The sequence below is a fragment of the Drosophila gunungcola genome (genome assembly GCF_025200985.1).
Source record: "Drosophila gunungcola strain Sukarami chromosome 3L unlocalized genomic scaffold, Dgunungcola_SK_2 000003F, whole genome shotgun sequence".
Classification (NCBI taxonomy): Eukaryota; Metazoa; Arthropoda; class Insecta; order Diptera; family Drosophilidae; genus Drosophila; species Drosophila gunungcola.
Window position 1 is genome coordinate 5,370,529 of NW_026453179.1, and position 25,628 is coordinate 5,396,156.

General features: G+C 41.3%; 4 protein-coding genes across 12 annotated transcripts in view; 3 read left to right on the forward strand and 1 right to left on the reverse strand.

Annotated features, from left to right (window-relative positions):
* The first annotated feature begins 81 nt into the window (after positions 1-81).
* On the forward strand, positions 82-9,868 carry LOC128258168 (acetyl-coenzyme A synthetase). Its single transcript, XM_052989649.1, is given in 7 exon segments — positions 82-928; positions 930-994; positions 6,928-7,666; positions 7,733-7,887; positions 8,410-8,578; positions 8,640-8,829; positions 8,924-9,868. Coding segments are annotated over 7 exon segments (2,013 nt in total). The 5' UTR covers positions 82-682; the 3' UTR covers positions 9,373-9,868.
* A 641-nt stretch (positions 9,869-10,509) lies between these two features.
* Positions 10,510-13,333, forward strand: LOC128258172 (fibrous sheath CABYR-binding protein). Its single transcript, XM_052989663.1, has 3 exons — positions 10,510-11,689; positions 11,968-12,339; positions 12,853-13,333. The coding sequence occupies exons 1-3, from the start codon at positions 10,677-10,679 to the stop codon at positions 13,253-13,255; spliced, it is 1,788 nt and encodes a 595-aa protein (XP_052845623.1). The 5' UTR covers positions 10,510-10,676; the 3' UTR covers positions 13,256-13,333.
* Positions 13,334-13,740: 407 nt separating this feature from the next.
* LOC128258179 (inositol monophosphatase 1) lies at positions 13,741-15,757 on the forward strand. Of its 2 annotated transcripts, XM_052989674.1 has the most exons (5): positions 13,741-13,876; positions 14,272-14,386; positions 14,471-14,604; positions 14,661-15,029; positions 15,331-15,757. In XM_052989674.1, exons 1-5 carry the CDS (start codon positions 13,788-13,790, stop codon positions 15,593-15,595), a joined length of 972 nt encoding a protein of 323 aa, XP_052845634.1. In that variant the 5' UTR covers positions 13,741-13,787; the 3' UTR covers positions 15,596-15,757. The 2 variants fall into 2 exon arrangements, with proteins under 2 accessions (XP_052845634.1, XP_052845635.1); XM_052989675.1 differs by lacking the exon at positions 13,741-13,876 and having other exon boundaries at positions 14,193-14,386.
* A 1,093-nt stretch (positions 15,758-16,850) lies between these two features.
* LOC128258171 (ecdysone-induced protein 78C-like) overlaps positions 16,851-25,628 on the reverse strand; it is a 44,622-nt gene continuing 35,844 nt past the window's right edge. For 6 of the 8 annotated variants that reach the window (XM_052989660.1, XM_052989659.1, XM_052989656.1 and 3 more), the window contains exon 5: positions 20,012-20,499. In XM_052989660.1, coding sequence (XP_052845620.1) covers positions 20,153-20,499 — 347 coding nt within the window. In that variant the 3' untranslated portion in view covers positions 20,012-20,152. Of the gene's footprint in view, positions 18,466-18,926; positions 19,203-19,824; positions 20,500-25,628 lie in introns of those variants that run through there. The other 2 variants (XM_052989662.1, XM_052989658.1) reach the window with 2 other exon arrangements.

Consider the following 25,628-nt stretch of genomic DNA (forward strand, 5'->3'; position numbering starts at 1 on the left):
TTCTGGGCGATAAGACAAAAACACTGAAGAGAAAACGTGCTGAGAGTCACTCAAAGATAAGAAATCACTCTGCCGAAGACTAAGAGAGAGACAGAGAGAGAGAGAGAAAAACCACTCAACTTCATAATATTACGGATCGGATCAGCTTGGAACGGCGTGCTTGGTCGGATTTGAAAATAACATTTAACACTGTTGCCGGGACAGACAATTGTGCACGCCACGGCATCCAGATCCAGATCCAGCCATCACCTGATTGGTGATGGACAGACACACCTACCTCTCTGGAAAGTTACGCCGTACTTGGGCGATAAGGATGTACCAAGTCGCGCCTTGCAAATAATGCCCGATCCACAGGCTGATAAGCCCTCCAAAAAGCGCCGTCCATGTCCCATTGAACTTGAAGAGCGTGCTCACCAGAGCTTTGCCATGCAAAAGCTATGTCGACGGAGGCGAAAAGCTTGGTCGTGGCTCACTCGTGTGGTCAGTGCTCAAAAAGAACTCATTCCGTGCGGTGCGAGAAGCGCGTGCTGCTCGAAAACCAACCCCCAGAAATAATAAAAACAATCACACACCACACATTAAGCTAGGGACAACTACAAAACAGGATAATTATCCTGCCAAGCCTTGAATAAGGATAAATAATAAAAAGAGATACCTGAAACACACACAAATCAAATACAAAATGCCAGCGGAAAAATCAATATACCATCCGAACCCGGCCATCAGCCAGAATGCCTACATATCCAGCTTCGAGGAGTACCAGAAGTTCTACCAGGAGTCGCTGGACAATCCAGCGGAGTTCTGGTCCCGTGTGGCCAAGCAGTTCCACTGGGAAACGCCCGCCGATCCGGAGAAGTTCCTCAAGTACAACTTCAACATCTCCAAGGGACCCATTTCGATCAAGTGGATGGAGGGCGCCTCGACCAATCCTGTGCTACAACCTCCTCGATCGCAATGTTAGAAATGGTCTGGGCGACCAAATAGCCTACTACTGGTGAGTCTAACTGGCTGGCTGGCTGTCTAGCTGGCTGGCAATCCTCGCCCACTTTCCCACTGGGTGGCGTAGGTCGCATGAAAACAAAAGTGTCTGGGTGGCAGCACAGGATTATTGATTTTTCGTATGGTTACGAAACTCTCGCTTCGTGACGTAGGAAGGTCGGCTCTTCTCGACAGGATCTACTGCGCAGGCACTGTATTCGAAACAGATGATGGCACTTCTTTTGTATCTTTTTCATATATGTATATATGTATATATATATATGCCACTCAAGGGCATATCTCACCTTTTGACATCGATTTTTGGCAGGAGTTTAACTTGATTGTTTTCAAACCCAGCTAATTGATGCGATTATTCTTTGTTTTGATTGCTCACAATAGGTTTAATCGTCTGCATGCCTAATGTGACAGCAAGTCTAACGACCCATAATTAATTCAATTTCGGGTGCTTTTTCAATTTCTAACTGCAGTTTTGCCAAACACTCTGTGTCAATGTCAGGGTCAGTCTTCGTTCCCCGAGACGACCCTCTTAACGGGGTGACCCGGCCAAGTTTACGCATTATTTGTTTATTTATTCAGTTAATACCGAATAACCAAAAGACTCGTGATGAAACTAAAGGTCTAAAACTAAAATATTTTGATATTTTCTGCCCTTTTTTTAATTCTTTCCTTAATAGTTTTATGTTATATTGGTGTGGTATATATTTTTTTAAATAACAAATATTTTTTTATATTTTTATAAATCCAAGACCAATATTTGAATATATTGGTAATTCTTTTAGAACACATTAAAAATCATTTTTTAAGACTAAGATTTCTTTTGCTCAGAACCTAATGAAAAAAAAAATGTTCAAAATAAATTGCACATTTAGGAATATAAAAATAAAAGTTGAATTTTATTATAGCTTTTAAGTTTGTTACGTATTTTGTAAAGTGCATTTTTATAGCTGCCTCTAAAGTTGAATATCTCTAGAGTCTAGACCTTATCTAAAGTCTGTTCTTAACTCATCTTTGCAGTATTGGTTTGTTTCTCTAGTGGAGAAAACACCTGTTCGCAACAAAACAGTGAACAATCAAAGCACAAATTAAATCAATATTTCACCCACTATAAAGGCTCTTCCCACTATAAATCAACATACTCCGTTGATTACGGTTAAGCAACAGACATTCGTTTTCGCTGATTAGTAAGTGAAGTACCCAGTGCTATATAATACCTCATGATACTCTCAAGTGCCCACTCAGAACGCAATTAAATTAAAAAACCTGGATGAAATAAGTATATTGTTTTGTTGGCGCGAGAAGATTCGTTTTATTTTGAGGCCCAAAGTTCACCTTACAATGCGTCAGTTAAAAAAAAAGCACAATATTAAACAAATGGTAATGCTAATGAGCTTATCTCGGGGTTATCACTTGAAGAGGCGGATTGGGGGGCAGGGCGCGTGTGCCGGAGGAAATGCAATGAGAGTCAGGTAATTGAAAGGCAATTACAAGGTCATCGGTAGTTGGTTCCCAATCAGCTTTGGACGCCTCCAAGTTACGAGGGCGCATCACTATTCTGTACTATTTCCCGTGTTTGTGGGAAATACTTAATCCCAGCGCACAATCTGTCCTTAGATAAGATAAAAAGTGGGACACAACCCAAAAAATAGACAAAAAAAACGGTGGACGTAATGAGTAATAATTAACGCTTTTCGACCGCGCGATTCAGATAATTTTATTGCAAACCAAAGCAAAACAAAATCTTAAACTTTATACGCTCAATTTGTATTGTGTAGATAGGAATTGGGAAGTGCATAAGTTCTTTGCTTTGCTTTTGCTTTTTTCTAGTGTTTTCTCATTGGATTTTTCAAAAATTTTTGTAATTTTCCTTAGAACGGATTCGAGTCTAAAATAACGCTTTTGAACCCAACCGATTTGCGAAAATGTTTTCAATTTGAGGACTCGTTAGCAACAAAATTAAATCAAATTAAACACACGAAAGTCTGAGCGAAAGCCCGGCAATATTATGTAAACGATTTGACAATGCGCGCAAATTGTTTATTCAAATTGATGGAAGCGCGTCTTTGCGTTAAACAATTTGCTATTTTTCCACTTTTTCGACTTTTTTTTCGGTTTTTGTGTCAGCGTGACGGCGTCTGGGCAAAAGGTGGAGGAAAAAAAAATAGAATATGTTACAAGATGGAAATCGAGTACCCAAAACAAATTGCACCTGGACTCTACCTCCCAGTAACAGTTAACAGTTTTAGCTGCACTGGGTGGCTAGAAAATCACGCGATCACATCGTCTGATTCACTCGCAACCAATTAGAGAGCCACTCCGCTCCGCTCACGCACCCGCAGACAGACAAGGACGGAGATAATTGTGAGGGAGAACCACAAAAAAGAATGGACTGTCTTACCTGCAAAAAAAAAGAGCAACACAAAAACAATATAGAATATTGCTGCCCAGGCATTTATTGACCTTTTCGCCGGTGTTATCAGTTTTCCCTTATGAACAGGTTGCTGCCTAGCCCTTCCCTTAAGTTAAACAAACGATTGCCTTCACTCAAATCGAAGTACACGAAACCGTTAAAATGAATTGTCAGTAGATAAACAAAGCAGATCAGCATCGTACGATTATGTCTCCCAAACTGTAGGGCCAGGCAGACACAGAGACGCGTTTAAAAAAAGATAGAGGAGTACACAGTAAAAAATGTTGGTGATTTTTATTGTTTTTCTGAATAAAATGTGTGTAAGGTATACCAGTTGCATATAATTTTTAAAATAAAAATAGGAAATAATTTAATTTATTATAATTTGTATTTTGTATGCTATAAAAAATATATATTTAAATAATTAGTTAAGTTCCTCCCTTACTCAATAGCTTATAGTAGATCTTATCAACATTATTATCTCTGAAACTTCGCTTAGCTACAGTATTATTTATTGAGAATTACCTTAGAAATCGTTATTTTAAATTTTATAGCTTGAAAATTGAGATACAAAGTTTTATTGTGCTTATTTTCATCCTTAGATTCTCAAACGTTTTATTTCCAGCAGTTCTTGTCAGTGCAGGGAAGAAACCAAAAACATTCGATGCAATTTATACGAAATGCGAATCAACAGCTGATGTTATTGTTATTAAGATAAGTTAGCGTGGCTCATTTTTTTTGCTGTAGTTTCCTAAACGAGCCTCTCATAATTTTGTTCAATTCACGCGCGTGGCTCTTTTTAGCGTATGTATTTTCTGATTTCTGATAACACGGAGCCGGCCACGCGTCTTCCCGTGGTCAAGAGGTGAATGGTGAATGGCGGGACGGTGCATGAGGTGTTTCTAAGGCGGTATGGAAAATTTCTTGTCTAGCGATCCGACGGCGAGATTAGGCGGCGAGTGGCCCGATTACTCCCCTAAATTGGAAATTAATCAGAGCTCGCCAATAACAGTTGACCGTTTTTCCTTTGTGGTCTACGGACGAGCATAACCCAAAAAAATATTTGTTCTAAACAAATAATTTTGATTGTCAACATTTTGGGTTTCGGTCGAGTGTTGTTGGATTAACTAAAGCTTAAAGAGTCTTTCCCTTGTCTTGAATTCTTGAAATTTTTTTTTAATTCAACATTTCCCAAGACCACCGCCAATACTACACCAATAAAAAAACTAAAATAAACTACAGACAGTGTTAAAGTATAGGTATTAGTTCAATACTTAATACTATAACCTTTATATCTGTAATTTGCTAGCTCTGAAATTAGTACATTTGACGGGACGAGTCGCGCCATATTTTTTCCCACCAATTTCGGTTAGTCATGCGGAGGAGGAAAAGCCTTTAAAGAGCTCGAAATTTTGATAAGGGTAGATGACGTCCGCAAAAACTTGGCCTTGACTGTGAGTTGTCGGCGGCTGATTAGGAATTCGGCACAGTTTAGCAATCACTTTTTCTTAAAAAAGTTTTGAGGTCTCTACCTAAAAAGATTAGAGCCCAAAAACTAACTTTTGTAATTTTGAGAAGGTTTTGATATGATAAGAAGGCGAATGGAATATGGAACTTTTCTGTTATAAACGTTTGCGGAAAGCATATTGCAAAGCCACATACTTGTAAACTTGTAACATGTGTTGTTTTACACGCCTCGTAAGCACTTTTAAACAAATTTACGAAAATATTGTAATATTTTGGCACACTATATTTTCATGTACGATTTTAAATTAAAACCCGTTTAACATGTCCTTTGTTTAAAAACTTGAATTGTCACCAATTGTTTTCGAGTTAAGTTAGTTTGTAGATTGAGTTTTTCTTAATTTTTTTAAGGAAAGCTTGAGCAGGACAAGTTTATATAACAATATATGGTAATGGCAATAAGGTCTAAGTTTGAGTGCCAAAAGTTGAAAGATCGATATCAGTGAAGCCAGTAGCTTATATTTTGGTAAGAGTTTTTAAAAAAGGTTACTAAAAAGGTGAGACTCACCATCGGTGCGTATTTTGTTTATTTTTACCACCTTACTAATTGACAGGGACAAGTACAAACAGGTATTTCGTTTAGGTGGAATAACATTTCATGGCTGTTGGCCCAGTCACAGCCGAGACAGCCCAAAACAACCCCACTCGGCACTCGTCACCCCTTTTTAGCCTGAACTTTGGTCGTTGCGGCCTAGTCAGCGGCACCAAAATAACACCCGAAAAACGTCACGATGAGAGCTTTGTTCCGATGGTTCCTGCTTTTCTCTTCGGGAATATATTTTGGCGGGGTCCGAAATAAAAGCCGTTTTATTGCCGGCTAATTCTTATCGCAGGTGTCGGACTAAAAGGCGATGATTTATTGTCCACATTGTGCTCTACTGATTGCATTGTCTACTTGCCTTGCCCACCTGTCAATGTTTTTAGTCCAGTTAGTTTATAACTCTTTTTTTGCGTTGCTAATCTGCCTTGACCTCCAAACATGACATGGAAAATTGCTTTCCCCATTACTTATGTAAGTTTCGTGTCCGTCCATCGACGATCGCGAATGTTTATATCCGTTTTGGGAGATGAAATCATTCACGATTTAGCTCAGTCACGATTTTTGTTTACCCATACAAGTCTTTCTAAAGCTCTGGCCAGTTTTACATACATTTCGTGTTAAATTCTAAAATTCATTCATTTAATAGCCACAATTAGGGCTGCGTTGACAGTACTCTCTCTTTGTGTGCAAAATAAGAGATTATTACCAAATTTTGACTAAATTTTTCAATTTTACTGGCGAAAGTATTGAGAATTAGTAAACATTGTTTGCAAGTGTTATTAATTTAATTCAGTTACATATTGTTTTTTGGCGGCAAATGTAGATAGTCAACGACTTTTTGCGGCTGTTCTATGTCGGTTATTGGCATTGGCTTCTGTTGCCAAGTTCAGAACAAAAAGGGAAAGGCGCATAAAGTAAATACAATTGAACAATGCGATGATATATGTAATGTATTTTAAAAACAACTGCGGTTAAGGTAATAGCACTCCTATTTGTTAAATAACCCATTCGGTCAAGTAATGTATTTAAAATATAAATAAACTAAACTAGAAATAAAGGTAGGAAATATTTGAGTATAGCAAACTTGTATCAAATTTGTAATGAGAAACAAATTTATACTGCAAATCCTCTACAAATAAATGAAAAGCCATTTTCCAATTTAAAGAGTAGCTATAATTTTTGCCGCATTTATATGTGTAAAGTTTGTAATGAAGTGGCCATTTAAGTGCAGAGAATCGAATTAGGTCTCCTCGGGCAATTAGGAAGCCTCGCATTACAGTAAGTGATCCAATTGTGGTCGGGGTAATTAGCCCAATTGTGGGACACCCGGTACTCGGCCACCCATTTAAGAACGCCACCGGCGCGTGCTCAATGTGAATACTACAGAAGTAATACTATATATACTGCAATGTGCTTCCTCATGGTCGTGTTTCTCTTTTTTCTGTCATTGTTCCAGGGAGGGCAACCACCCCGACGATTATTCCCGGGGTCTCACCTATCGCAAGTTGCTGGAGGAGGTGTGCCGCTTCGCCAACGTGCTGAAGGATCATGGAATCCGGAAGGGCGACCGTGTGTCCATCTACATGCCGATGATCCTGGAGCTGCCCATCGCGATGTTGGCCTGTGCCCGTATTGGAGCCGTGCACTCGATCGTTTTTGCCGGATTCTCGCCGGACTCGCTGGCGGAGCGGATGGTCGACTGCAAGGCCAAGCTGCTGATCACGGCGGACGGAGCCTGGCGTGGCGAGAAGCCCCTGTACTTGAAGGCCCTGTGCGACAAGGCACTGGAGAAGGCGGAGGAGATGGGCCACTCGGTGGAGAAGTGCATCGTGGTGTCGCACTTGAAGCGCGTCACTCCCTGCCAACCGGATCATGTCGAGGAGGAGATCCCGTGGACCGACGACCGGGACTACTGGTGGCACGAGGAGATGGAGGACAAGGAGCCGGCCTGCTATCCCGAGTGGATGGACGCCGAGGACCCGCTGTTCATGCTCTACACCAGCGGCTCCACCGGCAAGCCGAAGGGAGTGCTCCACACCACCGCCGGATATCTGCTGTATGCGGCCACTACCTTCAAGATCGTCTTCGACTACAAGCCAGGTGACATCTACTGGTGCACCGCCGATGTGGGCTGGATCACGGGACACACTTACGTGGTGTACGGACCACTGGCCAATGGTGCCACTTCGGTTATTGTGAGTGTCCGATTAGATCTAACGAATACCATAACGCAATTCCTGACTAACACCTGGCTTTTCCAGTTTGAGGGCACCCCGTTCTTCCCTGGCAACGATCGGTATTGGAGTGTCATTGACAAATATAAGGTTACCCAGTTCTATACAGCTCCCACGGCCATACGTGCGCTCATGAAGTACGGCGAGGGACCCGTGCTTAAGCACAACCTAAGCGGACTCAAGTAGGTTGCTCACAACTTTGTAAAACTTAACTTAGACTTAACAAATTTAAATGTCTAAGATAACATTAATTCTTTAGAATCATTTGTATTTATTTTCTTATCAATTAAGGTCTTATGACACTTATGAAAAAAAAAGCATTCATAGAGCAATACATATATTTAACTCTCTTATTAAATATTACAGTATATTAACATTTTGATTTATTTAGAACAAAATGTGTCACTCACGTAAACGAGTTTAGATTGCTGAAAACTGTATTTTTAATATTATATAATTAACAGATCAACGGAAAGTAAATTAAACCATGATAACAGAAATTCATTATATTGAAATTAATTTATATTGCTATATATTAGACTGACAATGCATTTAGCATTGCTAAACACTTATTTATTTTATAAAGTTAACAGATAAAAATTAAATCAACCCATATTATTATTTAGCTTTAATGCGTTAAAAAATTGTAAAATTCTGAAATTCTGTTTAATTTTACATACTCTATTAATTCGAATCTCTTACAGAGTTTTGGGCAGCGTGGGTGAGCCCATTAATCCGGAGGCCTGGCTCTGGTACTATCGCAACATTGGCAAGGAGCAGTGCTCCATTGTGGATACCTTCTGGCAGACGGAAACCGGGGGTCATGTCATCACACCGCTGCCCGGAGCCACGCCCATGAAGCCGGGCTCTGCTGTAAGAAGTCCTTAGCCCAATTACTGCAACAAACTTTTAATTTGCTTTCACACTTTTTCAGTCTTTCCCATTCTTTGGCGTCAAGCCCACTTTGCTGGATGAGTGTGGCATTGAGATCAAGGGCGAGGGCGAAGGCTACTTGGTCTTCTCGCAACCTTGGCCGGGAATGATGCGCACCTTGTATAACAACCATGAACGCTTCGAGGACACCTACTTCTCCAAGTTTCCTGGCTTCTACTGCACTGGTGATGGTGAGTTTGGTTCAAATTGTATTATAATAATATTTGCATATTTCACAATGAAAAGACCTGTTGCTAACAATTTGTTTTAAAATTTCCCCAACAGGTGCCCGTCGCGATGCTGATGGCTATCTCTGGATCACCGGCCGTGTGGACGACATGTTGAACGTGTCCGGACATCTGATGTCCACCGCCGAGGTGGAGTCCGTCCTGACGGAGCATCCCCGTGTGGCCGAGTCCGCCGTGGTCTCTCGGCCGCATCCCGTGAAGGGCGAGTGCCTCTACTGCTTCATCACACCCAATGAGAACGAGGTGTTCGACCAGAAGCTGATTTCCGACCTGAAGAAGATGGTGCGCGAGCGAATCGGACCCTTTGCCATGCCGGATGTCATCCAGAACGCTCCTGGATTGCCCAAAACGCGCTCCGGCAAGATCATGCGCCGCGTGCTGCGCAAGATCGCGGTCAACGATCGCAATGTGGGCGATACCTCGACCCTGGCTGATGAGCAGATTGTGGAGCAGCTCTTCGCCAACCGGCCGGTGGAGGCCAAGTAGATGGTACTAGATGGTCCAAAAGGAAGGGGCTAGGATCTCTTGCTGAAGGCTTTCCCCAGCTTGCACCGGCCACTCCACTCTGCCGTCGCATTTCTACCACTAACGTATCCCGATTACGTGTCCTGTAAATCTCCCCCTACATATACAAAATACCCAATGCTTAATGTTGGTCCCGTTCCGGGCTACGGCGTGGTTATCATCTTTTTAATTCTGCCTAGTTTGTAAGCACAAGCGTGTGCGTAAGTAGACGGCTGGATGGTTTGCGATTCAAGTGACTATCTGCCGTCTGTCCTTGTGTTTTTGCCTGTTAACCGTAGTTCAACATGCTCAGCACGCACACATTTTCCAGTTCTTTTGTTTCTTTGTTGTAGTCGTAGTTTAAGTTCTCGCTAATTAGTTGTGATACAATTTAATTATATCTTACGTATGTATGTATTTTTAGTAGAATTGATATGAGACAAAATATATACACGATTCAAGTTGTAGCCACAAATTACACAGCTCACCCTTTTCGGTTATTTCGGTATCCTTTTGATTTGTAGCCACTCTTCTTGCACCTTTTCAGATCCCAGATGACACGCACGTAAGTCCGGAACCGATCGGGGAATCGGTTTCTTCCCCCTTCCCCCTTTCCACTAGCCCGTAAGTTTGAGAACGATACATATCAGTGTAGCGTAATGCTTGACACATTCCTACATACGATCTACATGTTAAAGAGAACCGCTCGGATATACTATATACACTATATATATATGTTATACGGTCTGAAGACTTACTGCAACGAAACATATCATTGAAGTTACTGCTGCAAGCCTATGAATATTATAGAGGATTTTATTGTTAGAGCTCTTTGTTTTTGGGAGATCTAGATCGATCTAGAAATAATGGATATCATAATATTATCTGATTGGGGTACTGCGTCTGATTGTAAGAAGATTGTTAGTTTTACAGCGTTGGCGAACGGAAGAATGCAATTTACATAGCTATATATATTTCTGTATATGAACGTATGTGTATAATAAAGTTTATTGTTTTAATGTGTTTGAACCTGCAAAACCAAAGAAGATGATTTTAGTTTTTCATTGTAACACTGAAAAAGTACAAGAGTTAAACAAAATCATTCCAAGTGTTCTCACAACTTTAGAGTAGAATAGCAGATCGCAGTGGCCTGGCTTAAAAATTCCTGGTGGAGCAGTCAACTCTCGACCTTTGGCAGTATCGCTCATAAAAATTAGGGCCTTTATCACCTTGCTGGCAGTGGGAGATCTTGGAGTTGGGCTAGGGGGACCAGGAATATCATCATAATGGCCGAAGAACAGCAGCCGCCGAACAAGAAGCCCGAAGGTAAAGACACCCCGGAGCGGAATGCGGCCACGGGATTCGGCTTGGAGGACCACGAGGCCACCCAGCAGGATGCCCGGGTGACAACCCTGCGGCACGCCGAGGAGCGACGTGGCTCCATGATGCCGCCCGAAAAGCGACCGCTCAAGGGGGCTTCGCAAGTGAGGCTGCAGACCGCCAATGAGCAGTGGGGCGGTGGTCGCGTTGGTGAGCACACACCCCCAGTCGCCTCATCCGCTGTGGCTCCGGATCTGCCGCCCAAGCCGCAGCGCTACTCCGACGCCGATGCCGATGCCGATGTCGAATCCTCCGAGGTGGAAAGGCCACCACAGAAAAGGAAATCTGAGAAATCAGATAGAGTGATCTCGGATAGTCCCATTTCGTCGGATGAGCAACAATCACCGGCCCCAGCGGTGGAACCGACACCACGGACTGCACCCCCCCCAGCACCCATTCCAACTCCACCTCCAGCTCCAGCTCCAGTTCCACCTCAATCCCAACCTGAACCTCAGCGGAAACCCACAGAAGCGGAACCGATGCCACCGCCGGCTCAAAGGCCGGAGGATGTGCCCATGCCACCGCCCATGATGTCGTCCTTGCAGCCGGACACCAGCAAGGACGATGTGCAGAGCTCGTTGAGCAAGCTGACCAACACGGTCGTGACCTTTGACCCGTCCAAAGATTTTGCCAACAAGGGCACCAACACTTCCGGCATGATCTATTCGGAGAGCGAATCAAACTTGGAGGCCGAGCCAGTGTCCCAGCTGCCGGCCGTGTTCCCCGCCAGCGATCTGGACACCCTCTTCCAGCTGGCCTGCTCGGAAGTAAAGAAGGCTGGCGCCATCGCATTGGCCGAGAACGAAAAGAAGATGGAGTACACCACCAAGCAGCATACACATGATCTGGTCACACCCACCGACAACATAGTCGAGGAGACCTTCATTAAGGCCATCAGCTCTCGGTTTCCCGATCACCAGTAAGTTGGCATTATCTTTAGGGTCACAATTTAAATCAGAGTATTGGTATCAGAACTTACCAATAATAAAAAAGTTACATATTTTAATGAAAATACATTTAAAAACTATATGATTATCTACAATAGATTTAAAATTAAAAAAAAAAAAACTAGAGAAATAATTATAAGTAAATTCACACCGTAATAGAGAGAATCAAAAAGCTTACTTCTGGGTCATTGATAATCAATTTCTGGTAAAACAAATGAATCTTTAGTGTGATACCTATTTCAACTTGCAGATTCATTGCAGAGGAGCGAATTTCGAAGTCGGAGACCGGAATGGTGACCCTGACAGACGAGCCCACCTGGATAATCGATCCCATTGACGGCACCATGAACTATGTCCACCACTTTCCACACTACTGCATCTCCGTGGCCTATTTGGTGAACCAGGAGACGCAGTTTGGCATCATCTACAATCCGCCCATGAAGAATATGTACACGGCGCAACTGGGAAAGGGGGCGCAGCTGAACGGCTCGGACATAAGGACGACTGGTCAGACCAAACTCTCCTCGGCCATGATCCTGCAGGAGTACAGCTCGGACAGCAACGAGACGCGCAATCTGGTGGCCGCAGAGAATTCCCAGCGCCTGGTGAAAAAGACACATGCGTGAGTAGTTGAATGAAGCTATAACTTCGGCAAGCCGAAGCTATTGCAAAATGTAAATATTTCTTATAACAACTATATTCCTATTTTTATGCATGTAGATGTGAAGATGTGATGATTTTCCAAAGAATTATTCGATCGTTCCTATGACACCTATACTACAGCGTAAACAAAATGAAAAAATAAATAATTTATTTTTGATTGTTCTTATGGGAGCTTCACGATTTTAATAACACTGAAACCTTAATTCTAAAATATTTAGTAGTATCTTAAAGAATATTAAAGCAAATTTTAAAAGCAGCGAAGTTAAAATTTTTTTTTCCTTTTTTTTAAATTTATTTTTAAGATTGTTTCAAGCAGATAGTTTTAAAACAGTGATATTAGTTTTTGATAATAATATATATTATAACACCCTCTGCAAGGGTATTAAAAGCTCGCAGAAATTGTTTAAACAATCTTTTAGATATGTGATTTTAATAATAAATACTCTAACGAAATGATCCTGTTTCATTGCAGCATGCGCTCCATTGGATCTTCCGCCATGTGCCTGGCAATGGTGGCCTCTGGAGTGGCGGATGCGTACTACAACTTCGGGCTGCATGTTTGGGACATGTGCGCGGGAGCTCTGATAGTCACCGAGGCTGGCGGAGTGGCGATGGATCCGGCCGGAACCGAACTGGACATAATGTCTCGACGCTGCTTGGCGGCGTCCACCGAGCACCTGGCCCTGGAACTGGGCAGCCACCTGGAGCAGAACTATCCCTCGCCCCGGGACGATGAGCCGCGATCGGTGAATCCCAACGAGTACGGTCCCGCTCCGGAAACCAAAGACTTCTCTGGCCAAACGGACTTCCCGGATTCCGATACCGCGGACACCACGGACACAGAAACGGCTGCTGCAGATGCTGAAAGGCGCTAAACTGACCACCGGGAAGGCCAGCTGGAATTAAATTTTAGTTACTTAATAAATTTACAATGAAAAGGCGATGGGGAATGTGTTTTTCAACAAAATATAGATCTGTTTATGGCACATAGATATTTAAAAAACAAAAACTGTATTCTAACTATTAAAACACAACCATTTTATATTATGTTTTCGGGCATGCGAAATGGCATCAAAGTTTCTGCCAAAACGACTTCCTTGACAACAATACATTTTTTGACCAAAGCCAACTCTACGTATGAGAGATATTTTAAATTACCTCTTAGAACCCAAAAAGTATTTTTTCAACAAAAACTTGTGGTTTTCCCTTAATGCAGCAACATTCAATTTGCAAAATAAATAAATCAAAAAAAAATCCAATAATGCAAATAGCCTGGAAAAAAAATAAAAGTTGGATTTAACAGAATTAAGAGCCGAATCCACCGTCTCATTTATTAAATGCCAATCAGTTTACCCATTCATTTCTTGTATGCCCAACGATTTTATATAAGCTTTACATACATAAATTATGGGGTCTAATTTTTATTTGGTCTTTCAAAAAATTGTTTCTTGTAAGTCTTCAATATATGGATCTCATTTGGCGCATTCACCGCAAATGTAAGTTATAAAACAAACAAATTTATTTTTCAAATTAAGATTTGAACTTGGCGCAAACTTGTTGAAATGAGTTGCTAGCTAAGTTCTTTACCAGGAACATGGACGTGGAAAGTATTTATCCTTGGGTGAACTTAAATGTGCTATTGAATAATAATGAGTAGTTTTTATCGGATAATAACACTTTTTTAACCCAAATTTTATTAACAAAATTAATCAAGTACCTGTTGGATTCAACTACGCCCATGAATTTATAAAAGTTTCCCAATCAGAACTTTTCTGGTATATTATAAGTATTTTCCTCAAGCTTATTGGTATATTTTAACGGTCGCGAGCCTCGGTCACTTTGTTGATAAATGTATAATTGAATTAAAACTAGTAATTTTTGGATTTGTTAGCGGCTCATTGCAACTCCAGAAACCAAACAGACAACACCACTGCAAAATGGGCGACAGTGTGGACCTGGAAAAGTGCTTCGAAGTGGTCAGCAATCTGGTATCAGAGGCTGGACGGGTAAATATTGTAGTAGTGGAAAAACACTCGAGTGCTATTATGGAGGCTTGTGGAATTTTCCTATTTCCCTGTTAATTTTCCCAGTTAATCGCTCGCAACAATGAGACCCGTCAGGAATTCGTGACCAAGAGCAACGACATCGACCTGGTGACCCAAACGGACAAGGATGTGGAGCAGCTGTTGATGGACGGCATTCGCCGGCATTTTCCGGATCATAAGTAAGTTTAATAAACGCTAGGATATCTATTGGTGTGCTTATCTAAGGGTATTGCAGATTCATAGGCGAGGAGGAGAGCAGCGGAGAGGGGGGCGTCAACAAGCTGACCAATGACCCCACCTGGATCATCGATCCCGTGGACGGCACCATGAACTTTGTGCACGCCTTTCCCCACTCGTGCATCTCCGTGGGTCTGAAGGTGAACAAGGTCACGGAGTTGGGCCTGATCTACAACCCCATCCTGGAGCAGCGCTTCACCGCCAGACGGGGCCATGGAGCCTTCTACAACGGCCGGAGGATCCATGTGAGTGGCCAGCAGGAGCTGGGCAAGGCGCTGATCACCACCGAATTCGGAACCACCCGCGATGAGGCCAAGATGAAGGTCGTCAACGAGAACTTCGAGAAGATGGCCAAAAGGGCGCACGGGTAAGTTTTCAAAAATATGTTTTTCATAGATTAGTATGGCATCCTAGGACCCAGAACTCTTTATTTGACAGTTTTTATTATTCGTGTAATTCAAAGAAGGTTTTATTTTATATACTTTTTACTCTAAGGAAACAGAAAACTTTATAGAAGCTATAATTGGATAATTTGTTTTAGCTTGTTTTCCAATAAACAAGCTTATATTTTTTGCTACTTTTTCTGGAATATTGTACCCTAAGTCACTTTAAAATGATTGATATATTCTATTAGAAATTCAATGAATAGTATGTTAATATCTCTTCAGTTTACGCGCTCTGGGTTCGGCAGCACTTAACATGTCCATGGTGGCCCTAGGCGCCGTTGATGCCAACTATGAGTTCGGCATCCATGCATGGGATGTTTGTGCCGGGGACTTGATTGTTCGCGAGGCTGGCGGAGTGGTCATCGATCCTGCTGGCGGGGAGTTCGACATCATGTCGCGCAGGGTCCTGGCAGCAGCCACACCCCAACTGGCCCAGGAAATCAGCAAAGTGCTGACGCAGTTCTATCCTCTTCCTCGCGATGATTGAGCAGGAAAACCTCTATCGACTTAAATAATGGAACAATGTAACTCCATTCCATACTAACCAGTTAAACGCATTTCAACTGTGCCGACCATGTACCTAACAAATAAAATGTATACGCCTAGTCATGCATATTCCAAATAAATCGTTATATGTATACAAAGCCAAGTTTAAATGTATCGATTATAAACATCCTGTTTGTTTAAATTTTACTTCTTATATCATAGCTGACGGAAGAGTTTGCACCCCCTGATAAACCTCTCTATTTTTCCACTACTTCATCAAATCATTTAAAGACGTTTGTTTGTTTTCTTTTCTGTAATTTTATTACAATCTGCGTATGTATTTCGCTTTCTAATTAGTTTTCGCAGTGTTCTTATCGCCATTTGTTTATTTGTTATATTTTGTTTTGGGCTTAGTGTTATGTATATGGGTTTCGGTTCTATTTCTTAGTATGTTAGTAAAGCGAGCTGGCCTCATATCTGATAATTGTGAGTGCCCTGCACTGTGAAGCGGAATGAATGGGGTTGGATTCACCACAGACCGCAGGTCACCTATCAGGGGATCTACGGAAAGCGGAATTTTAAATCGTGCAGGGCATCACAAGGTCGACGCTACCGACTCATCCTCGGGATATCGGGGGTATGGAAGGGTTTGGTAGGGTATCAGTAAACAGCTAAGCAATGTCTTGCATATTGATATATGATTAGTGTATATCTGGGATCTGGGATCTGGATCTTTGCACTTAATTCGAGTAGAGCGATTTGTGGACACGTAACAAGCCATGATCGTAGGAAGTCGGCCTTCTTAATGCGCTGTAACTTTTTCTGCTGTAGTTGCTGAGTATTTTGGACTATCGGTAATACCATTTAAAATTTGACACATCATTGAAAAATGTAATCAAAGCTACAGTAGGTAAAAAATTGTATCTATATATTTATTATATATCTGTATATAATAGTTAGGTATAAGTTAATAATGTAATTAAAAATCTGTTGTTCTTGTTGTCGTTTTTAATGCTACATTCACAAGGTTCCATTATGCGCACTGGTTTACAAAATTAACACAGAGTTTTATTCTTGGGTTTGTGCTCGGATCGAAAGTATAGTGTTGGAGGGGATTTTTTTGGGGATCGGGAAAGAAAATTGCTAGCGTTGCAAGTTGCGTGTCTGCTAAGATATTGCGAATCGTAGTCTTTAAATATATGTATATAGATCTATGTTGATTTCGATATTCTAGTTCAATAAGCGAAAGGTACACATGGAGCATAAAACGGCAGCCACAAGATCGATCGCAGCTGCCTCTACATTTAATATTTTCCTTTGTCACACTAATAAAATTTACAAAATGTTCTATATAAATTCAACAATCAATGAAGAGCTTTAGAGAAGAATCCTTTTGATTTTTACATACATGTATTTGATATATAGATAGCTTTAAATATATATGTATATTTTGTTCGCCTGTCGGTTGGTTTTCCTCGCTTGTTTCCATGTAAACTTAACACACAAATTTAGCACCAATCTATTCAAAATTGATCAAACAATTTGATTGTTCCGAGTTATACAAATGAAGCCTTAAAGCACTTAACTTAGATGGTCTCTAACCCAAGGATCTTAGTCGTAGGATGTTAAATGTCTTGTCTTAAGTGAGAAACTGAACACTTTCAATGGAGGTCGTAATCGCCGAAGATCTGGGATGGATCATCGAGCAAATCAGTGGGTGGTGGGGTTTAAAATAATCAAGTCGCAGCGAGTTAATGGTACAAATTAATTTAAATTTATTTACACGCAGATACAATAAACGCATCGATCTTCAATTCGAAATAATGATTTAAACTAGTCATATATATTTATTATTAATCATTTATCTTTTCGCATATGTATATTTTCATATCGTATGGGAGCTCCAACTTTGCAAGCAAACGAAGTGGGTCTTTTTGCTTTTCGACTACGCTAGGTCCGTATCTCTAGATGTAACGTACACATATATCCGATATCGTTTATAGTAGTTAATATTATTAAAAAAACCAGTATTTATCGAACTTTAACGCTCGCTCTTCAGTCGAGTTCTAAATAGATGCCTTGGATAGCTGGCCAATGGTAAATTTTCATTTTCATTTGCATTTTCATTTGCATTCTTAATTTCGGTTGGGATGAGTGCTGGGGATGTGAAGTGATGTGGATCGGAGTGGATCTCGATGAGTCAACAATGAAATAAATAATTTATGTTTGCGCATGGATATGTTCAGCGGGGAGTGGAGTGGAGTAGAGTGGAGTGGAGTGGAGTCCTAGTCGCTCTAACACTGCTAGTGAATATGCATATAGGCTTAGTGAACTATCTCCAGTAATGCTGAGTAGACGTGTATCTGATCTGATCTCCGGCCCTCCCGTTTTTCACTTATAGCTACGTTGCTTAAGCCTACAAGTGGTAGATTATTTTGTTGCGGTTTGCATTTGCACGGCCCTGGAATCGCGCTGTTCCGGATGCCCGCCATCCTACAGCTCGTCGTCGGCCTTGGGGATGTCGAAGATCTCGGCGAAGAGGGGCGGCAGGCGCAGCTTGGTCCAGTTCATCCGCAGCCAGTCTAGGTGTGAGAAGTGCTTGGCCCCCAGGGACCGCAGCTCGGGTATCTTGGCCTCCAGCGCCGGCATCAGCTGCAGTGCCTGCGGCGATCCCGCCCGGGAGCGCAGGATCTGGACGCGGAGCGCCTCGGCCACCAGCTCCCTGGCCCGTCCGATCACCTTGGGCTCGCTGAGTCCCGTCCGGTCCGAGGCCAGCAGCACCATGGCCGAGAACAGGCCGATCTCGGTGTCGCTCAGCCCGTAGGCGTTCAATGTGTTGGCAAAGTTCAGCAAGGCGTTCACAAAGTCAGACTGCAAAAAAACAGAACATTTATTACACATTTAATTATTATGTTGTCCGAAACAAAATACGAAACTGTTGTTTCACGGATTCTAAACTTGTAGGTATGAAACTATTAAGTAATATTAACTTGTGCCTTAAGTCCTTTAATTCCTGGCAATATGCAGGTCCAATTTTGACATACAAGACTAAAATAAACTTCCTTATAAGTTGGGTATTATTTAAAAACTTCCTGATTAGATAAGTTTTAATCAAAATTAAATACTTAATAAATCGTATGAATAGACCTGATAAGATAACTATCTAAATTGGCAAAATTTAATTTTCTATATTAAAATAATGCTGCCAAACATAAAATGTACCATACATGCAAGCTAAAAAATGATATTCCATTCTACACCCTAGAAACTTTTTATTTTTTCCTACATGATTTTTTAATACCTTTTTTTAATACCTCAAAAAGTCTACTCACATCGTAGAGTATCTCGAGTTGCTGGCGCGTCAGGTAGGCTCCGTCGTCCAGCGTCAGAGTGGCCTCGTTGATCAGGCGGGCCACGTGCGTCAGCCAGACCTCGAAGAAGCCCAGCTTGATGAGTATGAGCTGGTCGTCTTGGGTGAAATCACAGAAGCCAGGTACGCGTTTCGCAAACTCCACAATCCGCTGGACACCGGGCGTCACCCTGGCCGAGAACTGCTGCCACAGCCAGATCTTCTGGAACTCCAGGCTCTCCGCCACTGTGCTGGCAATCTGGAAAAGAGGCAACCTTAGTAAAATAGAAAACCCTTAGACAAAATTGTCTAGCTCTAAATTCACAAGTAAGGATCCAATTATATAGCAAAGAAAACTTTTTCGACAAGTAAGTGGGTAATGAAAGGAAATTTATTTTCTTTTTCTGCTAGTTCTTCTGAAATCAGCGTAAAAAGTTTTCAGAGTCTTGGTTTTTTTTTGCTGTCAATCAATATCTTATTATAAATGATTTAAGATCTTTGTTTTTAGGGAAAAGTTGTCCTTTTAAGTAATAGACTGCTTAATACCCAAAAACTTTTAGCAATAATTTAATTTAACTGGCCAAATAAAAAAACGCAGAACTGGATTTTGGTAGTACAACCTTTTATATAAAAATTCATGTTTTTTTCACTATTTCTTGGATTTGAAGTTCCTTATATTGTATTCTTTCTATTTGGGACTAATTTTAAATTATAGATTGTATATATATGTAGATGTAGCAGTAAGAATCTATAACTTAAACTTTTTTGAGGAATTTGGTAGAATTTTTTTTGTCTGCATATTGGTTTATAATATCAAATTACAATACATTACAATACATGGTTCTGATTCGATCCTCCAGCTTTATGTCTTCAGTACTCACCCCATTTTGGGGCACCGTCACCGGGCGGCGCATCAGCTCCCTGGTCAGTTCCTCCGTGTAGGAGCAGTTGAGACGGTGCGCCTGCGACACGCACATGATCACATCGTAGACGGTCAGCTCGTTGGCCGTTCCGGCCAGTCCGTCGTGGCACATGCCCACCTGGTGGTGGCCACCGCCCAGTTCCGTGCCCATGCCCACGCCCACGCCCACCATGCTGCCGCCCACCAGTTGCTGGTGACCGCCCACAACAACAACGCCGACGCTTACGCCGCTGCCGCCGCTGGCATTGCCGCTGCTGTTGTTGTTGTTATTATTATTGTTATTGGCACTATTGCAACCGCCCAGCTCCGATGGCGAGGATGCGATCGAACACATTTGTGGCGTTTGTGGAGTACTCGGTGTCTTCACTCTGGCGCCGCTCACATGCGGCTGCTGCTGTTGCTGTTGATGCTGCTGATGTTGCTGCTGCTGCTGCTGTTGCTGCAGGAGATGTTGCTGCTGTTGCTGTTGCTGCTTGCTGCTGTTGCTGCTGTTGCTGCTGTAACTGGTTGGGGCGCAGTGTACTGCCGGAGGTGTCATCCACATTGAGGGAGGAAGGAGCGCCTGCGGCGGCGGAGGCAGCAGCTGCTCCGTTCAGCTCACGGGAACGCTTGGGAACGCGACCATAACGTACAGCTGCGAAATGGGAAAAAAGGGGAGAAATGGGTCAATTAGTTACTAACTTTATTTGCAATCCAACTAGCCATATAGCCCACAGTAAGATGCATATTTAAATAGACAAGCTGCAGTATTTAATTGTAATTTTATTTACTTTACTGGCTATACAATATATGCATGTAGTTATTGACACATCTAGTGAAAATCCATATTTTTATGAATGTACATTGTACGTATGTAACTATTATTTTTTTTAATTTTTCCTGAAATTTGAACTACCTTACTGTATATATTGACACTCCTAGAAAAAATTAAAAATGGCGTTTTAACATATTTGCAGAACAAAAATTTGCTCAATTTGCCTTTAATTAATACTACATTTTCAAGTAATTGTGAAAACATGAAGGCAAAAAAGGGGAAATGAGAACTGTGCATTTATTTCCGCCCATTTTAAATGCGCAACCCAAAAGTATGCCACAGAAAAGGTAATTTAAATTTTACATTTCATTTTCAATTAAATTTAATTTTACATTTTCATTTAAATTTTCCAAAGAAAACTGATACGCACATAATGTTGGACCAATAAAATAGTGCGTATTTTGTTTATGGCTTGTATGTTATATTAGTCACCTGACTATTTAAATTCAAAAATTCATTCCCTACAAAACACACAATTAACTTATTATAACAGCCGCCGAGTGTTGATGTATACTTTGTATTTAGTTGGGAAATAAGAAAAACTGGCACACGCATAAATCTTATAAATGCGTCACACACTTGTGGATACTTTCGAGTATCTCTAGCAAATTGCCAACATTTCTGTGCTATCAACTAGAAAATTTGCGTGTCCTACAAGTTGTTGGTCTGTCGAAATGCGATACATTCTGTCGGGGGAAAATAATTAATTTTAATTTTTGTTCATCGTTTGAAGTGTTCATTAGCCAGTGGTTTTTGGCATTTCTCAGTTTTGTTTGTCTGTGAAAATTGCACAACGTGAAATTTAGCTTTGTGCAACCGAAGACAACACATATTTTATTAATTAAAATCGCATTTGGCTGCCCAAAACTCAGCGCAGCGCAGACAGACAGACAGACAGACATAAAAGAAAAAGAAACAGAAACAGACGCAGCTGCTCCAGTTGCCGGCATTCAGTGCTCACTTTATCAGTGGGACATTGACCCACTGCGCTCAATATGAAAACGGAGGCAAGTGATTTCGTTGCCGCCGCTTTTTGTTTTTCCTCTTGCCTTATATGAGTTTATGTGCGGGTATTTCTTCGGCTCTGTCGAGTTGTGTTGTGTTGTTATTGTGGTCTGGCGGTAGCCGCCGTCGGCGGTTTCCAAACAAACGGCCACAATAACAACACTAATGACGAAAGCCTCTGCTCTTACTATGCGTCAGCATTTCGTGCTGACAACATCGTAAAATCACATAAAATAAAATAACATAAAATACGGCAAGAGCATAGGCAAAAGAAATAGCACGGCAAAAGTGAAAGAAACTTCGCATGCATTGCGCATACGCAGCGTGGACAGGGGAAGCCGGAAAACTCTTCTGCACGCAAAGCGTCGCCACCAAAGCCGAAAGGCTGCTGGCCAAGTGAGAGATGGCCAACACACTGACCCATTTATGACAACGCCAAAACATCGCATCTGTGCTGGTCGAGGGTCAAAAAGGTCTTTTGCCATACACAACAATTTATATTAATTTTTAGATAAAAGAAATTTTACATAAGGTTTAAAAACGAATACAGAAAATACAGAAAATGATTTTAAATTAATTAAAGCAAATATGTAATTAACTTAGAATACCTAAAAATAAATCCATTTTATAAACACATATTAGTATTGCCATATTTTCTGAGTATAAATGATAATAAAGTGAAAACGAAGTCTTTTAAAATATGTAGCCCATTATAGTTCTTTAACTTTTAATATTTTAACTATTTAAAATTAGCTAACATATATTTTACTTTTTGTCTACAACGAATTGCTTATTTGTTAAAAGTTATTAATTTAAAATTTTCTTTTATTTGTTTTGGAAAAGATTTTGGTTTGTTAAGTGTAAAAAATTGATTTTATCTTTTTATCATTTATAACATTAACATTCCTAAATGTCATGCTAGCGAATCAGTGCAATTTGATAAGGTAAACACCAAGTTGATGACCCATTTTGGTGATAGATTTAGCAGCTTTGGAAGACCCTGAGCCGAAGCTTCCCTGACCTTTGTTTGGCGGCAACATGATCCCATTACGACCGCTGCCAGACGAGGTTTCAGTTCCAGCCTTGTCACGCTCATAACTCTAGGTTTTCTAGGTTCTCATTGTGCTCGAGTCACGCTTTTCACCGCCCACCGAAGAGCGCTGATCATAAAACGTCTCGTTGGCGTTAATTGTCACAGCTCGTAAATTAATTATGGCATAATTCGCCACACCACACACACACACAGCACCCCATACACCCATACACCCATACACCCATATAGACATAGTCATGCATAATACTTGGACATTGGGTTTTTGAGGCTGCCACCTTCGATATGCCGCTAATTGCTCATGGCGGGCACTCGGCGTTCTTGCTCTGTTTGTTCTAAGGTGTTTTCAATTAGCAACCGAGGGCCTCGGCTTATTGATTTTGCAGATTTCACCATCGCAAATCGAGATTCAAGGGGCTGCGGCTGCTTAAGTCGTCAAGAAGTGGAGCAGATCGATGGCATCTTCAGCCGGATTGGAAGTGGAGTGTCTATCATTGCGGAATTGGGAGCAGTCGTCCCCGACTGGCCCCCAGTATAATCCCCGACATTACTTATTCAATCGACCTGGACCTGCTGGACCTGGAACCTCTCGCCTCTCGCTTCTCGCTTCTCGCCTGTCACCTGTCACCACCCACGGAGCAGGCCCCATTCAGACCAGGTCAACACCATCCATTACACACGCCTCGGGCCAAGTTGGGGAGCCAGCCCGAGCCCACATAAATAAGTGGAGCGTTGCTGGCCTAAGCTCAAACTTTTTTCCCAGCTAAAAGCATCTTAAGTGATGTAGTGCAGCCAAATGACGAGCTGCAGAGGGAGGGGAAGCGGGGAGTGGGGAGTGCGGAGCGGAAAAACTCGTTTAGGCCAGATTCACAGGGTGAAATACACTTTGAAAAATACTTAGCAACTTGAAAAATTTAAAAAAAGGCTGGTTTTCTTTATTACAACAAAACGGCTTCAGGTTAGTTTCTTTAAGAAATTGTTAGCTTTTTAAATACAAAAGCCATTTTTTAAAATTAAAGAAAACAATTCATAGGGTCTATAAAATAAATAATATCGCTGATAATCCTCCTCGATAATTACAAAATTATTTTTATCTATATTTTTGTAATATGTGTTTTTTAATTTCAAGCTAAAGTTTTATAATAGTTTCTAAAATTGAAAAATAAGATCATTTGTTTTGTTAAAATGGGTTTTTAATTTATGATTAAATTCAGTCAGAAAGAGATTATTTACAATTTACAGGGTTAAAATGTTGTAAATATGTCTTTATTAGGTAGCTTAACCAACCTTTGTAGAAACTAGGTCGAGAATGTATTCTACTTTTTTTCGAGTGCACATTGTAGGGGGAGGGGTTTCTTGCTAAGCTGAGCTCCCACTTCTGGCCTGGGTAAAAAAGGATTTAGGTCACCAAAATCTGAGGCAGCAGAAGTGTGAGAAGCGGCAGCATCGCCTCGTAAAGTGGCCAAATGTTGCCCACATTTAGCTTGGTTTTTTGCCCCAACTTTTGGTCGTAGTCTTTCGTCGCTTTTCGGACCGAACCGGGCCATTAGCATGCGAAGAGGGCCAAAATGCCAAATGCCAACAGGCAACATCCAACTGCCAAAGCTCCACGCTGTAGTAACACATATGCACAGACACGGATGTATACATAACATATAGTTGATATTTTTTCGGCTTTATCGTGCGCATGAATGGCCCCGACCGTTCCCTCTTCCTCTTTCTCATCCTCTCCCTCTCCCACCCCCTTCCCATAACCCATAACCCCCTGCCACCACCCAACTGCTGACCTCGTTTGAGGTCGTTCGTTCACCTGTCGCTGCTGGCTGCACTTTATGCACTTTATGCACTCTACATTTGCATGACTGCCCGGGTGTATCAGTGTGTATGTGTGTGTGTGTGTGTGTGTGTGTGTGTGTGTGCCAGTGTGTGTGTGTGTTTACCCAGTTACGAAATTGTCCAAAATGCTGCGGCTTACTGCCGGGTGAAAGTTTGTTGTTTGTTTGCTGTTCCACAAATCGAAGAAAATGAACCAAATTTGTAGCTACTCTATCTTAATTTTTAAAAAATTGTAAAATTAATTTTGATTTTAAAACGATTAAAATTCTAATGAACAGATATCGTAGAATTTCTTAAATTGTATTTTTCCAGCAGTAAATGTTATGGATTCCGCCGAATATTTAGGCACTTTCTTCGCAGTACAATTCAAATTATATGAAACCTATATAAATATTTATGTTGTATCATATTTAAAAAATAATTTTGAATTAACAGTTTAAAAGACAAAATGAAAATTTTAAGAACTTTAAGTTGATTCAGAATTCATTTATGTGGGACTGGACGCCATTAGGCTTTTATAATGTTTTATTGGCCTGTATATTGGTGATAGAATTGTTATAATTTTCTATCCTTAAAATGTAATAATTAAATTAAAGGTGCTTGGCTTGCACAAATAAATTAATGCCCTTTGGCATACCATAGCCAATAGACTCCGGAAAACTCTCCCCAGATTTTAAATAGCATTTTCTAGGAATGACAAGGTATAAGTCTATCTACTTTTCGTAGCGTGTACGAAATAAACTTTACATTTGAAGCTTCTTTTGTTTGTTTTCATATGCACCTGGGTGTGCCAGTCGGCGAGTGTTTGCGAGTGTCGCTCTATCTGGAACAGCTAAAATTGTTAGTTGCGTGCTAAATTTGTTGCTTTCTGCCAGCGGTAGAAGCAGCAGCAGCAGCAGCAGCAACAACAACAATTCGCACGCAGCAACCGCCCACACGCCCGGGGCAACAACAGCAACAGAAGTAACAACAACATAAGCAGCAGCACCAACAACAAATGCAAAATTGTGTCAAGCAATTTGCGTAATTATCGCCATGTTGTTGGGCGCTGCTCGCT

What these genes read in the sequence shown, in the direction of transcription:
- LOC128258172 (XM_052989663.1), top strand. Translation starts at nt 10,677, where the DNA reads ATGGCCGAAGAACAGCAGCCGCCGAACAAGAAGCCCGAAGGTAAAGAC. An exon ending in TCTCGGTTTCCCGATCACCA is followed by an intron (nt 11,690 to 11,967) that starts GTAAGTTGGCAT and finishes TTCAACTTGCAG; the next exon opens with ATTCATTGCAGAGGAGCGAA. An exon ending in CTGGTGAAAAAGACACATGC is followed by an intron (nt 12,340 to 12,852) that starts GTGAGTAGTTGA and finishes GTTTCATTGCAG; the next exon opens with CATGCGCTCCATTGGATCTT.
- LOC128258179 (XM_052989674.1), top strand. Translation starts at nt 13,788, where the DNA reads ATGGGGTCTAATTTTTATTTGGTCTTTCAAAAAATTGTTTCTTGTAAG. An exon ending in TTGGCGCATTCACCGCAAAT is followed by an intron (nt 13,877 to 14,271) that starts GTAAGTTATAAA and finishes TGGATTTGTTAG; the next exon opens with CGGCTCATTGCAACTCCAGA. An exon ending in CGGCATTTTCCGGATCATAA is followed by an intron (nt 14,605 to 14,660) that starts GTAAGTTTAATA and finishes AGGGTATTGCAG; the next exon opens with ATTCATAGGCGAGGAGGAGA.